Source organism: Mustela erminea, chromosome 10 (assembly GCF_009829155.1).
Source record: "Mustela erminea isolate mMusErm1 chromosome 10, mMusErm1.Pri, whole genome shotgun sequence".
Classification (NCBI taxonomy): domain Eukaryota; kingdom Metazoa; phylum Chordata; class Mammalia; order Carnivora; family Mustelidae; genus Mustela; species Mustela erminea.
In genome coordinates, this window is record NC_045623.1 from 1,668,008 (window position 1) to 1,686,014 (window position 18,007).

The 18,007-nt window shown below is 47.9% G+C and overlaps 3 protein-coding genes across 15 annotated transcripts in view; 2 read left to right on the forward strand and 1 right to left on the reverse strand.

The window, feature by feature from the left end:
* Positions 1-47: 47 nt before the first annotated feature.
* On the reverse strand, positions 48-7,405 carry CDC42SE1 (CDC42 small effector 1). The gene is made up of 5 exons (XM_032302155.1): positions 7,266-7,405; positions 3,614-3,925; positions 2,966-3,076; positions 1,951-2,039; positions 48-1,663 (listed from the first exon to the last, which is right to left on the reverse strand). The coding sequence occupies exons 2-4, from the start codon at positions 3,665-3,667 to the stop codon at positions 1,965-1,967; spliced, it is 240 nt and encodes a 79-aa protein (XP_032158046.1). The 5' UTR covers positions 3,668-3,925; positions 7,266-7,405; the 3' UTR covers positions 48-1,663; positions 1,951-1,964.
* On the forward strand, positions 5,808-14,136 carry MLLT11 (MLLT11 transcription factor 7 cofactor). 6 transcript variants are annotated; one of them, XM_032302151.1, is made up of 4 exons: positions 5,808-6,108; positions 6,835-6,992; positions 8,345-8,419; positions 13,179-14,136. In XM_032302151.1, exon 4 carries the CDS (start codon positions 13,185-13,187, stop codon positions 13,452-13,454), a length of 270 nt encoding a protein of 89 aa, XP_032158042.1. In that variant the 5' UTR covers positions 5,808-6,108; positions 6,835-6,992; positions 8,345-8,419; positions 13,179-13,184; the 3' UTR covers positions 13,455-14,136. The 6 variants fall into 6 exon arrangements, with proteins under 6 accessions (XP_032158042.1, XP_032158043.1, XP_032158041.1 ...); XM_032302152.1 differs by lacking the exon at positions 5,808-6,108 and adding an exon at positions 6,167-6,715; XM_032302150.1 differs by lacking the exon at positions 5,808-6,108 and having other exon boundaries at positions 6,167-6,992.
* Positions 14,137-15,511: 1,375 nt separating this feature from the next.
* Positions 15,512-18,007, forward strand: part of GABPB2 (GA binding protein transcription factor subunit beta 2) — a 31,532-nt gene continuing 29,036 nt past the window's right edge. For 2 of the 8 annotated variants that reach the window (XM_032302129.1, XM_032302130.1), the window contains exon 1: positions 15,515-15,845. The gene's annotated coding sequence lies outside the window, so the exon portion shown is untranslated. Of the gene's footprint in view, positions 15,846-18,007 lie in introns of all 8 variants that reach the window. The other 6 variants (XM_032302133.1, XM_032302132.1, XM_032302134.1 and 3 more) reach the window with 6 other exon arrangements.

Consider the following 18,007-nt stretch of genomic DNA (forward strand, 5'->3'; position numbering starts at 1 on the left):
CACCTGAGAAAACAAACTGCCTAAAGACCCTCCTCCTGCAATATTTTCCCACCTAACACAGACTCTTCAGCCAGGTGGGGAGTGGGACCTGGTCTTCAGACAAAACTCCCTGAGTCTTAATTTGTGTCTGGTTCTAGGACTAGAGCACAGAAATGGAGCTTAAAGTTTGCAGAGGATAAACTTGGGTGTCTATGGCTCTCCTTTTTTCTCCCTCCCTTCCCCAATCTCACCATGCTCAGTTCATGCCTCCACACTTCAGGAACCCCTCCTCCAAAGAAGAATGGAGAACAGTACAATCCACCAGAGACATGAACCCATGCAAAGCACAAGCAACACATCAAATAAAGGGCCGTTTTCAACATTGTGTGCGGCCCTAGTAAGCCTACTTTGCAAGAGGGCCTGGTTCATCTGTGGCTCAGGCTTAGGGTGAATGATGGGATGAGAGTAGGGTGGGGAAAACACTTTGGAGAAAAATACCTGGACTCTCGAGCAGTGGTTCTCACTTAGGGGTGATTTTGCCTCCTAGGAGACATTTGGCAATACCTGGGGACATTTTTGGCTGTCATAACTAGGACAGACACCCTACTGAACATCCTATAATGCGCAGGACAGTCCCCCATTACAAAGAATTATCCAACCCAAATGTCAGAAGTGCCGAGGTTGAGAATCCTTGCTCTGGAGGTTTCTCGGCTCCCATGCGGTGAGGATCTAACATCCCTAACCTCACAGATTGTTTTCAACCTACCACGCCTCTCATCCTCAATGGTTAGGATATACATTCTCAGACATACCTCTTAGTTTTGCAGCATTCTGAGTTTCTCTCCAGATCCCTCTTCCTCCTCACCTGAGCCAGCAGGGAGATTGGCAGAGGGCAGGCCAGGTCCCCAAGACTTAAATGGGATCCCATCAGGTTAAGACCCACTTCTTACCTTAGCTTTCATTCAGTGGGAAACAATAAGGTTCCTAATGGGGGTAGGGCTGAAGGCAGAGGTAGTAGAAAGAGGGGGGTAATTAAGAGAACTCATCTTAAATTAAACTTTTAATTAATTTAAAAAGATGTTGGAGAACTCACAATGCTGCAGAAACAGGGTTAGAGGCCTCCTGGAGAAAGAGCTGGTAGTGGCAGAGAGAAATCGAGCTTAAGTTTTGGGACCTAAAGAGAAAGAATATATAGACTAGGCAGTGGTCACCCTCCTACCCCCTGCTTGACGTCTGTTTCAGTTCATTCCAGGAGGAAAATGGAGAAGGGCAGGGAGGTAAGGAGCTTCTCGGCAAAGCCGGCTTCAGCTTTGGTAATCTCACCCACCTACCCCATTTAAGGAGTTCCAGGTTAAGAGTTTAAAAACAGATGGCACCTAGACCGTCATTCAGGAGAAGGGAATGCCTTCCAGGTTCCCAGAAAACTCCTATCTCAGATCTGAGAGTGTCCAGGGCTTCAGCTGAGCTCCTCTGGCCAACCAGTAGTCACTTGGTCAGTCCTGCTGCCTTGAGCCCATCTCCAGGAGGGGCTAGAGCCAGAGGGAAGAGAGGGAGTCCAGCCCCCAAGCCTTCTGAGGCACTAATAGGCAAAAAGGGAAAAGAGGGGCCCTGGGGTCACTGGTTCGAGGAGGGGGCACCATCTCTTCTGGGCTGGACACGGAGCAGAGGCTTCAGACAGCAGAGCCTGATTAAAAAAGAAATTGAAGGAAGATAAGTCTCAAGGAAAACTGAGGCAGTCAGGGAGAAGGCACCACCTAGCACAGACTCTAGACTATTTCCAGGGTGTTCTTCTCTTGATTTCTGTCTGTACCTCCCTCTCTCTCTGCCTTTCTACATCCGAAATTCGTGACCCCTCCATTCTTATTCATTCTTCCTCCTCTCACCTCCCAGTCTGGCAGAGATCAGGGTTCCGAGGTAAGGCATCAGGATGCTGACAGGGGCTGGAGGTACTGAACAGGTTTCTCTACTCACCGTTTCTATTGGAGCTACAATCCCCTAGAATTGCTCCATGGCCTGTCTCGGTTTCCCTTGGATCTCATCTGCTCCTGAACTGCACCTGTCTGTGAAAAAGCACATGGGAGACCCTCACCCCAAGTCCAGGTATCGCACAAGCAATCTCCCCTGTGCCCTCCATGAAGAGGCTCACCCCAACTCCCTGGCAATAAAGTCAATTTGAAAAGGTTAAAACCAACAGCCATTCTTCCAAGGAAGTCTCCAAGTCTCCCTTCATACTGACTCTCATGAGAGTGAGATAAAATGGGTCTTCGAATACTAAGACCTCTCATGAAGGACTCTCATATTTTTCTGAGTTTTGCAATCAGTGAAAAGCCTCCTTCACTATGTCCGGGCCCATTTCCCTTATGTTGAGAACAGAAGAGAGTTATCTGGCGTTATTTAGAACAGGAGTATGCAGCCTTCTTCCTGCCTCAACACACCCAGCCATGATATAACTTACTATGGCACTGGAATAGCAGTTCTTTTTTTTTTTTTTTTTTTAAAGATTTTATTCATTCACTTGACAGACAGAAATCACAAGTAGGCAGAGAGGCAGGCAGAGAGAGCGAGGAGGAAGCAGGCTCCCCGCTGAGCAGAGAGCCCGATGTGGGGCTCGATCCCAGGACCCTGGGACCATGACCTGAGCTGAAGGCAGAGGCTTTAACCCACTGAGCCACCCAGGCGCCCTGGAATAGCAGTTCTTAATTAACAGAAGGGTTTGGGTTGTTGGCAAAAGCCCTCCAAATAACTCCTGGGTCATATATATTCCCCATCCTGATGATGGAACAATCTGCTAAGTGTAAAAATAAGGGAGCCTAGGCCAGAGACCTGAAATGCCAGGTCTCAGGTTTGTGCAGCTGGTGGCCAGGACTAGAATCCTAGCTTCTTACTTCCCCACCGGGTATTTACCATGTCCCCAGCCCACACTTCAGCAAAGGGGAAAGGCTCTAGGCCACAATCCCATATCACTCTCTCCCCATTCTCTCATTACCATGGCAAGTCCATCTCCGGCCCCCATCTCCCCAGAGCCAATGTGAGTCAGGTGGACAAAATTCATTGGTTCCCCAATCATGGTCCGGTCAATTCGTCTCCTTTTCTTCTTCTGTTTAGAGAAGACAGGGGGGGAGTTAGGTCTGCAACTGGAAGAAGGGAATAGAGTCCTGAAAATCACTAGGGGTAGAGCTAAGGGCCCAACGGGCAAGGGTATGTGGCATCACAACAAAGAAATCACTAGAGTATGAAAGCCAATAACATATAGACAGAAAGGACATAGGGAGGGTGGTGAGGACAGGGGCCTGCAGAGGGAATACTAGACAAAGAAAGGACATATCCAAGTCACCTCTGGCTGATGAGGAAACAATGGGAAAAACTGACAGGTATTAAGCTCCACCTACAACCCCTGCCCAAGTCAGAATGGACAAAAACAGGAAGTGATAGCTAGGACAATTCACTTCCTCCATCACACAGTCCCCCTTGATTCCAAGTACGCACCTGCCTGGCCAGGGAGACTATCCTGACGGAGAGGGAAGCAAGCAGCGTGCCTTCTAGGCACCAGATCGTAGGTGGTGTGTCTGCCTCACAGGCCCGGGTAACTAGATTCTTTGTGCACCAGGGTGGGGGTCGGGGCTGGGGGACTCACCGGCTGGGGTTTCTCTACCACACAGCAACCCAATTTATGCCAAAATTCACTCATGTTCCCTGATGGTTCCAGTTTCACTCCTCTGCCTGAGGCCCCAGAGGGCTCTTGCTCTGGTGCCTTGACTGCCCACTCTTCCGTCCCTTCAGGTGTGACAACAGCCTGAGTCTACTCAGCCGCACGGGTCTGGAGACAGCAGTGTCCAAGGTACCCTTGGCTGGGCAGGGAGGGTCAGCGTCTCAGACTGAGGGTCAGCAGGGCCAGGCCAGGCTGAGCAAGCAGGCACAAGGTTATGTCTTCCTCAGACGCAGAACCCTGGATGAGCAGAAAGTGAAGAGAAAAGAAAGTTAGTGAGAAATCCCACCTCTACCATGTCTCCCTCCTTGACAAGCTTCCTGATGAGGCCAGATCTTCTCATTCTCCCTTGAAGGCCCAAGTCCTGCACCCAACACTAACCCCTCTAAACAGAAGGACCTCCCAGTTTGACTCCCAGAGAAAGAAAAGAATCAGAAGGGCACCAAGGGGTAGAGGCGCTGCAGCTGCTGGAACCAAGGGAGAGGAAGGGGACAGAAGCATTTAGGGTGAGGATGGGAGAGGCCAAAGGCTAGTGGCAGAAATGAGCACAGTTTGGGGGTGCTACAAGCCCCACGTTCCTTCTCCCTGGGTTTAGGGCAGAAAGGGAGGGGCAATTAAGTGACTTTGAAGAGGAAATGGTGGTTTTTCGTTCTCACAAACAAGACCTCCGCCCTTGTCCCTCCCTTGTTCCTTACCTTACCCTGAACATCTAGATTTTCTTTAAGACTGAGACCTTGGCTGCCAGGTTGTGGGTGACTAACTGCAGCAGTTTGGACCTCAAAAGACTTTTCCTACACTGAGGAATTTCTTCCCTCTCGATTCCCTGACCTTGCTCCTCCTCATTTCCCTCAGCTGAGATCCAACCTCTCTCCCAGAAGCCACCGAACAGTTCCTTGAGATCCTTCCTGAAGGCTGTCTGCAGCTTGTTTATCTGTGTCCTGTGTGTGCACTCTGGTGGCACAGCCATTTCTGTGCATGTGTGTCTGGTACAGACCATTTGCACACTGGTTGTAGGTACGTGTACTTGGTGTCACTGTTCCACGAGGAATCTTTTTCCAGCCTCCCCACCCTCTTCACATGTCCTATCGTGCCACTCTGCTCTGCCCCAGGCCCCATAAGGACCAGGCCTCCCCACCTGCCTCCTCCCCTCATGCTGGAACCTGTTCTTTCCTCCCTTCTCACCACTTCCATTCCCAAGCTTCATCAGCCAAGCAGACACAAGGAACTTTATAACAGCATTAGTGTCCAAGGAAGAACTTCCTCCCCTTTTCCTCACTGCCAGCCCGGGTAGGGCCCATCTGGGTTTCCTCTGTGCTCACTGCACTTCCCCAGGCCTATGATATAGGCAACCTCAAAGATTCCCAACAGGGCGGGGCACCTGGGTGGCTCAGTGGGTTAAAGCCTCTGCCTTCTGCTGGGGTCATGATCCTGAGGTCCTGGGATCGAGCCCCACATCGGGCTCTCTGCTCGGCGGGGAGCCTGCTTCCCCCTCTCTCTGTCTCTGCCTGCCTCTCTGCCTACTTGTGATCTCTGTCTGTCAAGTAAATAACTAAAAATCTTAAAAAAAAAAAAAAAATTCCCAACAGGGCAGTTTCACAATTACACTCCAGCATGAACAGAAATCTCGAGGCCTCCTTTCCAGGCCTGGAACCCCAATGCTCTGACATCCTAAACTCATCTAAGAACTGACAGGACTTTTTTTTAATAACCCTGGGATGAGATCACAGGCACACTGAGATAGAGCCTGAAGGGGAGAGAAGAACCCAGAAGCCTCGGCCTCGGCTTACTCCCCTTCCTACCACTGGAGGGGAGGAGTAATGAGACAGGGCGGAAGTCAGAACACAGCTGTCCAGAGAGGGGAGCTGTGGTCAGTGGGGAAGTCAGTCAGTCAGTCACAGGGTTTGTCGCAAACCCTGTGGCAGCTGGTAAGGGTTGCAGGCAGGGGAATGAAGAAAACAATGAAGAATCAGAGGAAACCCCCAATACCACCAGACAGACTGTACAGACTATGGACTCTCTCCCAACAACCGTTCTGAACAAAGCTGAGTGGACAGAAGTGGAGGGTGGGAGGGGAGAGGAGAGAAAAGAGGAGAGGAGAGGGAAGGAAAGGGGCAGTGGAGGGAACAAGGACGTTTCTGTTCCCTTTCCAGGGACCTAGCCAGAGCTGGGTGGAGGGAAAGTGTATGTGGGACTTGGCACGAAAGGGCCAGTGATGATGAGAAGTGACCAGGAAATTCCATTCCCTATGACATAGAACATAAGGGTCTCTGAAACTTGGCGGTGGGGTCAGAGTTGGAGAAGACTGGGCAGGGTGAATGTGGGCGGTGGGGGGGAGACGGGGCCAGAAAAGGAAGTAAGAGCCACTCTCCTCTTTACAAATATCTAGAGAAGAGCGGGTTGAGGAAAAATGAAGTCCTGAGCTGGTAAGCGCAGGAAGAAGAGGCACCCAAATTCAATGCCCACTATTTTAGGGCCCCCCACCCCCAGGGGAGGGGAAGGGGCTGCGAAAATAGCAGGAGGAATCAGGATTGGACTACATAAGGCCTTATCCTGACAGACAAGTAGCACTGAGAACTGGGCCAGAGTCCCAAACAGGAAGGGTGAAATAGGGAGCTAGGAGACACCAAGGTCACACTGGGGCTTAGGGAGCTTCCAAACTACTGGGGAGTGAGCAGGAGGAGGGAAGGGAGAAAGGTTCCAGAGAGGAAGGATGTACAGAGGTAGTTCCCGGGTCCTGTCCTAGCCTGAAACCGGTTTTCCCGGTCCCGCTGCCTTCAGCCTCAAGGCCTCCAACCCGCTGCCCGACAAGCCTTCACAAGAAGCAGCTGGAGAAAGAGAAAGAGAAAGAGAATTGAGAGAACAGAGTGGGCAACTCTGGCTCCAAGCCCGGGGCTGCAGCTGGTTCCTTGTAGAGACCTCCAGACGTGGAGGGGTGCTGAGGGGCAACAGAGAAGTAGGCGGACACGCACTTTTCAGTCAACTGACAGGCATCTGCCCCAGCACCAACTCTGTCCTCCCCCGACAAGAAAGGTCTTGCGGGGTTGGGGGGGGAAGGCACATACGAGCAAACAGGGCTAGGCCCTAAGCTCCCTCCCCAGCAGATTCAGTCCCACAGACTCCATTTCTGCCCACTCCCCAACTCTACCCAGAAATCCTCCGCTCCTCCCAAAGCTGAATCAGGACTGGGATCTCGCTGTGAATTTTTCGGATTCTGTCACAGTCTTCCGTGGTTGCTTCGGGCTCAGACTCAGCCCTTCCAGGACCCAACTGGGCTTGCTCTGTCCGGCCCACGCCACCACGGAGTTCAGTGAGTCTCGAGGAGAACTTCTCCCCCTCTCGCCTCCCCGCGCCCCCCCCAGCACCCCGACACCCCAGTCCCTTCCTGCCCTCGACTCTACAGCGGCCTGGGCCTGAGCAGCACACGAACGGTGGAGGGGACGGAGACTGTGTCTCGGGGAGCGCACCCCTTCTCCCACCCACCCAGCATCTCGGCGGCCCCGGCCTCCCTCCTCCCCCACCCCCAGCATCCGGTGCGCCTCCGCCCCGAAGCACAGGCCGGGCACCCGGGCCCGAGTCTCACCTGCGGCGGTCTCACCAGCAGCGCTCCGGCATCGAGGCGTGCAGCTGCGGCGGGTGGGGGGGCTCCGGCGTCGGGCCCTCCAGTGTGGGCTTCCCGGCCTGGCTCCGCAGCGCGGCGGGGGAGCCCAGGGCGGGCCGGCAGAGGTGGGGCTGGCTCAGGGCGGAAACGGCGGCGACGCGATTACGAAACCCGTCCGGACCCGAGCTGGGCGCACTGCTCCCCGCTGGACTGGTGAGGCATTGCACCGCGCGGGGCAGTGGGAGGGCCTGGCAGCCCCCGACGGCCGCCGCCCCTGCTGCACGGACTGGAGACTTGGAGCCTACAAGGGGGCTTTCTCCTGAGCCGGACCCCGGAGTTGCGCGGTCCGCAGTAGCACGTCCCCTTTGCGCGCCAGGCCTTGCGGGGCAAAACCAGTAGAAGCCCCCCTCCGACCCCCCGGAGCCAGCCAAGTTGAGAGATTCGCGGGGGCACCCCCCAACATACACATACACACACACACACACACACACACACACACACCCCACCTCACCCCCACTCCACCCGCCCAGTTCTCTCGTGCTCTATCCAAAGTGGAACGGGGCTAGGTTTACTCATTGTGAGGGTGCGGAGGCGAGCCGCCAGAGGAGGGTAGGGATTGGAGGAAGGGGTGGAGGGTTTTTCTGATTCTCAAAAATAAAACACTTCGTAACTTGAAATCCTTAAATTGGGGAATAAGGGGACACTCCTTTATTGTTATCTAGAGCTAAGCTTTTTAATCCATAATCCTAAAATTAGGGGACAATTAACTGCTCATTCATTGCACCCCAGTCAGCATGGGGGTGCTGTAAGAGCTCGGGAATAATTGTGCCGACCAATAAGCCTACGGAGATGCTTTAATCCTTTCTCCCTCCCTAAAGTGTTCTGGAACCTATCATTTGAATTAGCCGAGTCAGGCAAGGAGGGGGCGGGGAGTCCTTCCGCCCTTCTTAGGAGGGGCTGCATTGCAGGGGGAGACTGAACAGATAGATTCAGCCACGGAAGAGGGAGAGGGAGTGAGAAGACAAAGCCGTCAAAGCCCCAACAGCTTTCTTTTTCTCCAGCCCAGAGCAGACGCCGGAGCCCCCCCGAGGTACTCCTTCCATCTTTGGAACACACTAGTAATTCACTGATAACAGGTAAATTAATTGAGGGAATGGGGGCAAGGGGTTGCAAAGATAGAAGAGTAGCTACTTCTGGTTAGGTTGAAGACCCTAAATAAGGATAAGGTTGGGACAACTCAAAAGGAGAGAAGGGGGCGCTATGAACAATGAATGGTTTTTTGGTCCCCTTGTTATATCTCTTTGCTAAGATCTCCATCCTTGCCTTCTAATCCACAGACATTAATTTCTAACAATATATATGTAGCTATCATTTCTCAGCATTTATTTCAAGTATCTATTTTCCTATAATCTGTCTTATGTATTTTATTATCCTCAGTTGTTATCTGTATCTTTTTCAAGCTATAATTTTTTGATGAATGTTTAACGTTTTTTGTGTTTTTTGATGAATCCCTAGTCTTCTGTTTTGCTCTAACCTGTACTTCCCCATATTTACTTTATTTTTTTCCCCATCGTGTTCCATTGTGTGTCTACCTTCACCCCAAACTGATTTGTTTCCATAGGAGGGAATTTGCGAGAAGGGATGAGATAATATTGAAAGTAATCCCCACCTCTCTTTTAACAGTCTCCCGCTCCCTGTAACAAACCTTTGCTCCAAAGAAAGAGGCAGCTTGAAGTAGGAAGGTGGGGGCCTTTGTGTTGTGTTGGAGAATTGCCTGATCCCATTTTGAAAACAGTACATCCCACAAAAGGTGCATATGGTCCCAGATTCTGGAAAGGATTATTTGCAGCTCATTGGGAGTAGATGAGGGAAGGACATGACCAACAGGAAAATCCAAGACCAGAATGAGGCAAATATAATGAGATGCCAGAGAGCTTCCATCCCCTCCAACCACCATCCCTTGTCCTCCTCCCTACCCCCCCTTAAGGTGGCAGCATGACACAGCAAGGCCCTGTTGGGCAGGCCTTGGATTCCCACAGAGGGTCTAGACAAAGGGTATTTGGGTGTGTCTGTGTGGCTCAGAGTGTGTCTTTTTATACTATACATTTGCTAATCATGTATCTCTAAGAATAGATGGTGATATTTAGAAATCACCTTTGCCTAAAATATCTGGCTAATTTAAAATGAAGGACAGTTAGACGTATTTATTGAGTGTATATTGTGGTCCAAGCCCTTTAAGGGATGTAAAGAAAGATGAGGTATGTATGGGTGGAGAACATTTGGGGAGGGGAAGAGAAAGCTTACTGGAAAGGGACCTCTTGCAAAATTTGGAAATTAAATCCATACTATATTAAATACCAAAAGTTCATTACTAATGAATGTAATGTAATGTAGATGGTGCTTTGTTTAAATTTTCTGTGTTGTCAGTGTTCTTGACTTGATTTTAAATGCCATACATGCTTGTGTGAGTGTCTTTCTAGAATGCATTTGTACCCTCTGTACAGTCTCTGAGTCAAGGCATAGCCAGAGATTTTAGGTCTTGTGACTTAATACTTCATAGAATTTCCTTTAGCATTTTTAATTTGCAAGATACAGTCTGCCAGACATTCAGGGATTGTTCGGACACTTTTTATATATACTCTGTTTTAAGAAAAGGAGTTAGTTTGTCAAAGAGCTTTTTCCCTGTCTCAGATTCTAGCTTGCTCTCTACTGCCTTTTTTGCATTTTCATCATTCAGATCAGAGTCACAGGGAACATTCAACACCTAATCCACTAAATATCTGTTTTTCAGGAACCAAAACAATTCTTGCAAGTTTTGAGAATATTGGTATAGGATTATATAAAACTGTGGGTAACTATCTATTCACAGTACAGCAAAAAAAAGACCAGATTGGGAATGAGACCTGGGTCCAACTGCCTAGAAGGCTTCAGAAGTCACTAGATAATTTCTCACATTCTTTCTTTCTTTCTAAATATACACTATGTTATAGCACAGAATATATTTATTTTATTTATTCCTTTTTGAAAGTAATCTCTACATCCAACATGGGGCTCAAACTCATAACCCCAAGATCAAGAGTCACACAGTTCAACGACTGAGCCAGCCAGGCACTCCTAACACGTTTCCTAGTTTTAAAATTGTATGTTCTTCCCCCCCCCCCATGATTCTATTTTTTAAAGAATGTACATGCGGGGGCACCTGGGTGGCTCAGTGGGTTAAAGCCTCTGCCTTTGGCTCAGGTCATGATCCCAGGGTCTTGCTCAGCAGGGAGCCTGCTTCTCTTCAGGCCTCTCTGCCTGCTTGCGATCTCTGTCTGTCCAATAAATAAATAAAATCTTTAAAAAAAAAAAAGAAAAAGAATGTACATGTACCCAGCATTTATACTGAGCTTGCTCTGGAGGGGACTGGTAAGGGAGGGGATATTAAAAAAAAGCCAGCAAGGTAGGCAAATAACTGGTAATCTTGGGGAGGGGGGAAGAAAGGAAGGAACGAAAGAAAGGAGGGAGGGAAGAAGGAAGGAAAGAAAGAAAAGAAAAAGGAAAAGAAATGAAATCAGAAAAAACAAAGGGAAAAAAATCCCTGTGGTCAGTCTGTAGTCAGTAACACTGACGATTCCTGAGGTTTGCATCTTGGAATCTCCGTAGTCCCAGACTGAAGCCTGGAGTTGGTAGGCTGAGAGGTACAACCATTTTTTGTAGCTCTCTTTCTGTACATGTCTCTGCAAATTACTGTGGAGATGATCAGAGCTGAATAGCATAGGATGATGACCTCACTTTTCTAACATGCTCACCCACCCTGTTCCAGTCCCCACATAACCCTCCTTCTAAGCAGCTTCTCTGCTGAGTAATGCTCAGTTCCCAGGGTTTATTTTGGAGCCTAAACGTCAGAAGAGAAAGAGCAATTGACAATTGACTTTTAACATTAAAAACATCCTAGTCTGCCTACTCTCCAGTCCTAAAGCCCCTATAATCACACATAACCACGCTCTAGATTAAGGCTTTCTTTTTTGGCCCTAGTTGAGATGGTTCACATTATCTGGGGTTATAGAATTTCTGTAGTATAGTGGTTATCATGTTCACCTCACATTTTATGGAGGCAGTTGGGAACCTATTTAAGGCCACTATTTTTGAGCCTCAAGGTCTGGTAAGAGCCAATGGAGTGCGTTGGGAGGAAGGCCTTTTCAAACGGGGGTTCTATTTTTGGAGGCAATGGAATGTTCTTTCTATTTCTTTGGGAACATTTCAGCTAAGGCTTTGGCCCTTTCCCTTGGCCAGTAACCAGCAGGGGGAAGGAGATATAATAGTCATATAACATCAGGGTGTGGGTGGAATGAGCAGAAAAGGTGATAGGAGCACTCCTTAAAGCACGGAAAAGTATCTAATTCTGAAGAGGGACTTTTCTCCTTCCAATCTAAGCTCTTACTCTCCTCACCTGAGATTTCCAATCCATTTGCTCTCAGGTATAATCTAGCATTGGGATCAGAGAAAAAAAGGTCTTGTTAGAGCGTGGGAAAATTCTTTTAGTACCTGGGTTTTGTTTTGAAGGAGAGGTAGGCTAGAGAGAAATAGAGACTATTAGGGCTTATCTGTGGGCTAATAGGTGGGGGGTGGCAAGGTATGGATTGTATTAAATGGAGAAAATTAATCAGCAGCTTTGAATGTCTTATTGTGTGCAAAGCCCAGCACTTGTGAAGAAGGTGTAAAGTCGACTGGTTTTTACGTTTAGGGAAACTCTGTTTCTTGAAGGAGAGAGACTATCCCTATTCAAGACACATAACAGTGATCTGTAGCCCCCAAACTGGTAATAGTCAGGTAAAACTATACAGGGTGTTGGTGGAGATGCTGGAAGATACAGAATAGAGAGAGCTGAGTAAGTTTAAGGATGTTCTCCTGGAGGGGCGCCTGGGTGGCTCAGTGGGTTAAGCCTCTGCCTTCGGCTCAGGTCATGATCCCAGGGGCCTGGGATCGAGTCCCGCATTGGGCTCTCTGCTCAGCAGGGAGCCTGCTTCTCCTCATCTCTCTGTCTGTCTCTCTGACTATTTGTGATCTCTCTCTCTGTCAAATAAATAAATAAAATCTTAAAAAAAAAGTTTAAAAAAAAAAAAAAAAAAGGATGTTCTCCTGGAAAAGTTGAGTTTATAGCAGGGTTTAGAAGGCAGGGAGGAAAACAGAAAGCAGAAATCTCATGGAAGCCCTTTTTAGAGGTACCTATTAAGCCAAAATCAGGAAAAAGTCAAGGATTTACTAATATAAGGATTTGGGGGAAAGATTCCTCTAGGGACTTGAATTCCTAGGGAATTCTAGGGACTCTTCCAGTAGTCTTGAAACTTGGGTACTTATTTTAAGACGGAGAGTAGAGGAGCTTCTAGGTTGGTGAAAACATGTGGAGACGTGGGAGAGCAGTGCACCTGGGGAGGGCATGGAAGCTCTGCACCCTTTCCCTATACCCCTGGCCTTGTGCATCTCTTCCATTTGCTGTTCTTGGTTATAGTCTTTTATAATAAATTGGGAATCTAAAATTAAAACAACAACAACAAAAAACATGGGAGAATAGAGGAAAAAAGCAGAGAGTAGAGAAAGTTAAGCAAGACAGGAATGAGCATAACTAGTAGAGAATGTGCTACTGCTAGGAAGGTTGGGACCAGATTCTAGAAGGCCTTGAGAACCAGACCCAAATTGACTTGAAGAAGTAGGCAGTGAAGCAAGTCATTCCAAGATGGGGAGAAGTTAGGAAATGGTAGAAAATGGTAATAAAGGTAGGGGGTCCCAAAGCTTGTTCTAGGGAACTTGGATCATGTACAGAGGAAATGAGGATATGAAGTTTTTAATAAGGAAAGGCCATGGAACATGAAGAGGTTGCTGTAGTATGAACACTAACAAGTGGTTTCTTTCTAGGAAGTTATGAGGGATCCTGTGAGTAGCCAGTACAGCTCCTTTCTTTTCTGGAGGATGCCCATTCCAGAACTGGATCTGTCGGAGCTGGAAGGCCTGGGTCTGTCAGATACATCCATCTACAAGATCAAAGACGGCAGCGCTGGCAAAATGACCGGGCAAGCAACGGGAGAACAGGAGAAAAACTCCGAAGGCGATTCCCTCCTTGAATACAGCACCTTCAACTTCTGGAGAGCTCCCATTGCTAGCATCCACTCCTTTGATTTGGACTTGCTTTAAGCCCAAGACTTCTCTTTCCCACCACCTGCTGTCACTGTCTTCCCTTTCAAGCCCCTTCCTTTCTACCCTTTTCTCCTATTAATCTTGCTCTCTCCCCTCTATTGTGTTGAGGTGGTGCTGATTAATCTGCCAGAGTTGTGTTGTATGTATGTATGTATTTATTTATTTATTTATCTATTTATTTATCTATCTCTCTATTTTATCAGTTTCTCTCAAAAGCCCTTAAGCCACAAAGAAAAGGGTTTGAGCAGTGGAGTATTGGATCACAGGGATTCCCCCTCCCTCCACCAGGGCCCCAACTAATTCCAGAAAACAAGCCTGGTGGGGGCACCAGAGAGTAGTACAATGGTACAAAATGGAGGGTGGATTTTTTTACTTCATTTTAATCAGCTTTAGAGATTGCTTAAACCTAATTTCCTGCTCCAGATCAGTAAACATAAATCTTTCTTCCACCATTGTTGAAAACCTTAGAAGTTTTCATTTGAGATTATCTGCGATAAGACAGTAGGATTTCTAAATGGCTAAGGTGATAAGTCTCTTGCTATTTGATCCTGCTCCTTGTAATATATGTTTTCTCAGAGAAATTGGGGATAGTTAAAAGTATAAAACAAAGGAAGTAATACATCATGGAAAATTAAAATAGGGGAAAGCACTGAATCATTTCAGAAATAACTACATTCTCAAAAGGAAAGAAAGAAAGAAATAACTACATTCTCCTTCAAGCCTACTCACTTTGTAGCTTTGCTCCTAACTGAAAACTCTTGAGGAAAATGACTCCAATTTCAATTCTTAAGATGCAATCTTACTGACTACTGTGATAATCTGTAAGGTTTTGATTCGGCTTCTGAAAGGCATAGGGTTTGGCCTTTAGTGTTTTAGTCTTGCCTTGCATCTGCAATGTGTAATACCGATCAGTGGGCCTCAGGCACACTTCTTCAGCTACCTTGAGACCATGAAATAATCACATTTATGACCATACACCTTGTCCCCTCATTCCTTCCAAAATTATTGCTGCTGATTTGCGCTGCCATTTACTCATTTCTTTAATAAAGACATTCGATCCCAGGACTGGATTCTAGTTTTCTCTCACTTCAAAGAAAAGCAGTATAGATCCCCGAAATTAGCCTTTCTTTCCCCTTCCGCTAGGAAGAAAGGGGGCAACCAACCACTTTTCTACTTGCACACTGGTTACCAACATACTGAGGTGGTAAGTCTAGTTGCCTAAGAAACCAATTCACCCAAATGTGTTATCTGTCTCATCTCATTAACAAATAATAAAAAAAAAACCCTACTATTTGAACTTTTACAGAGGATGTAAACAGGAATGAAACAAGATTTTGACTCTCAAAAAGGGAAGCCGTAAATATCTAAATGGATCTTAGATGGGGAGTATACCGTAAATACTTGAAAGATGACACTAGCAAGTTAAAAAAAAAAACAAAAAACACGAAAATCTTGGGCTTTGAAAGGCCCACCATAAAACACAAAAGCCAAAATTTAATACAGAGTGGAGCCGTGACGTGTCCTTTCCTATGTTCACTTATTTTTGAAGGGCTTCTTTCCCGATTTCTCGCAGCCCTTAGGTAGTGACCATGGGTGGGGTGAAGAGCATCGTTTGGTATGTAAAATCTAAGTGGACCTGCAAACTCAAACCGTATCCCCTTCCAAGCCTCTAAAAAGAAATGAATCCATTATCTGGTCCACGGCTCTGAGGAGACAGATTAGTTCGGGACTCCCTATATTCATGCTGTAAATTTGGAAATAGGACCGTCAGGGTACTAGCGTTCAATTCGCGCGCAAAGCCGGGGACGTCCCAGGTGCTTCACCTGAGGCTGAAACAGGGAAACAAGGTTTTCCCGTCAACCTTCGGGGCCCCCAGTCAGGGTACCAAAAAAGCTCGGGACCCACACTAGCCCCGAACCATCATCGACACGTCCCCCGGTTCTTGGTGCCAAAAGGAACCATCAGGTCCGTCCCCTACCGGAACTATACGACACGTAAGACACGTAATCAACAATCCTCCGCCTCGTTAAATAGTCCCGCCTGGGTTATCTCGGATACACACTTTTCCACCTCAAAAACCCTTCGATGGATAGACTATGATCCTCGAGTTGCATTGCTCTTCGGTTCGAATGTAAATTTGGCTTTTCTGATCATTTTCTCTTCATAGATCCCTCCGCCAAAGATTGTATTCGCTTAGTCTTCACTTCCGGGTCCGCCATTTTGTTGCCTCCATTTCTCCACGAGGGGGGGTTAAAGGCCCCCAAAATATGCATATATGAAAAGGCCAAAAAGTAACCGTCAGTGACAGGGAGTGTTAACTAGAGAAAGAAACGGGACCAAACTGGCGGGCTCGGTGAAAGCGCGGCCGGCAGCGTCCCGGACGAGGAGGTGAGGGGGAAGAAGACGTCTGGACTCTGGGGGGCCTCGGGGCTGGAATGGAGACTGCTGTGAGAAGTTGCAACTCGTCCCAGCCCAGCCCCAGACTTCTGGGTGCAGACAGAGCGGCGCCCCTCACGGGAGCGGGGGCAGCTCGGGGAGGGGGTAATGAAGAGGAAGGGGATGTTGCTGGGAGGAAGGGGAGGGGACTGGGAGGTGAAGAAGGGGGTGGGTGTAAGACCTGGGACTGGGGAGCTGGACCCAGGGAAGCGAAGGCCATGGAGGTGACCGCCAGGGGGCAGCCCGGAGTCCGGGCTGGGGGCTGCGGCCTTGGCTCTTTGCCGCGGTTGACTCTTCCAGAAAGACAACGTTGCTGTTTGGAACTGGAGGATTTGAAAACGGGGACTCTCAATTCTCTGACCTCAGTAGTAGCCTAAAGATTTTGAGTGAGCTCGGTAATCGGAGCAAGAGTAGTACGGGCTCCGCCCCCAGTTGATGCACAGTTGTTTGTACAGCTGGCGGCCGGTGGAGATGTATGCAATAGAAACATGGTGGGGGGGGGGGAGTCGTCAGAACATGGACTCTTCAATTCCATTTCTCCTTCTCGTTAGGTTTCACTTGTCCTCACAGATTTCCTCGAGCCAGCAGAGATTATCCCATTCTTTTTTTTTTTTTTAAGATTTTATTTATTTATTTGACAGAGATCACAAGCAGGCAGAGAGAGAGAGAGGGAAGCAGGCTCCCTGCTGAGCAGAGAGCCCGATGCGGGCCTCGATCCTAGGACCCTGAGATCATGACCTGAGCCGAAGGCAGCGGCTTAACCCACTGAGCCACCCAGGCGCCCGAGATTATCCCATTCTTTTCTCTCTTCCCAAAAGTACTACTTTCTCTTAAACATATGTAGAAAAAGACATTCTGTGGCTTACCCCCAGCAATTTTAACATTTTTGGCTGTCGGGACCACATCTTCATCGTGCCATTTGACCCACCCAGTCCAATTGAGATGCTCTTAAGCATCTATTTTCACACACGCTTTGAAACTGTGAAACAGAACTGCCCCACCCAAATTCTTACATCAACAAGTGTAATTACTCTGTGATAATAGAGTACTTTGTTGTCGAGAGCTCAAGCACTTCATTAGTTATTAAGACACAGTTATTCAGAGTTCTAGTATGTTTGTTTGGGAAGGGGAGTGGGTGCTTTGTTACTTTATTAATCTCCAAAATCCTAAGAGACAAGTTGAATCAGATTTTGTCTTTTCACCTTATGTATAGGGAAAGTAGAGGTACATCCAGTAAGGGAGAATGTTTTCCCCGTGTTTTTAATAATCAATAATTAAGGTGCCTAGACTGTCCTTCATCTCTTTTCTGGTGTATATTGTCAGTGTTTAGGTAGGCTATGGGAGAATGGCACATAATACCCCCTCCCCCAAATGCTGTTATTTTAAAAATACATTTTGCTTTTACTTTGGAGAGATGCTTCAGGTAAACTCAAAAGAGTCAGGGTAGAGGAGAAAAGAGCCTTGAACACAATTCTAGGAGACCTCTTTTATATCAGTTGATAAATACAACACCCTGCTTCTTTTCTTTTCTTTTCCTTCCTTCCTTCCTTTCTTTCCTTCTTTATTTTTTTAAGATTTTATTTATTTGGGGCGCCTGGGTGGCTCAGTGGGTTAAGCCGCTGCCTTCGGCTCAGGTCATGATCTCAGGGTCCTGGGATCGAGTCCCGCATCAGGCTCCCTGCTCAGCAGAGAGCCTGCTTCCCTCTCTCTCTCTCTGCCTGCCTCTCTGCCTACTTGTGATCTCTCTCTGTCAAATAAATAAATAAAATCTTTAAAAAAAAAAAAAAGATTTTATTTATTTGACAGAGAGAGAGAGATCACAAGTAGGCAGAGAGGCAGGCAGAGAGAGAGGAGGGGAGGAAGCAGGCTTCCTGCGAGCCCAATGCAATGTGGGGCTTGATCCCAGGACCCTGGGATCATGACCTGAGCCCAAGGTAGAGGATTTAACCCGCTGAGCCACCCAGGCGCCCCTCACCCTGCTTATTTTCTAATCCCAGAGTTTAACTGTATCTTTGTATAGTAAGAAATAAGACTTTTCATGGCCTATTTAAAGAATGGGGTTACAAATCTGGGTCAGCTGCCATTTAATGATACTGATACATGGGCTCACAAAT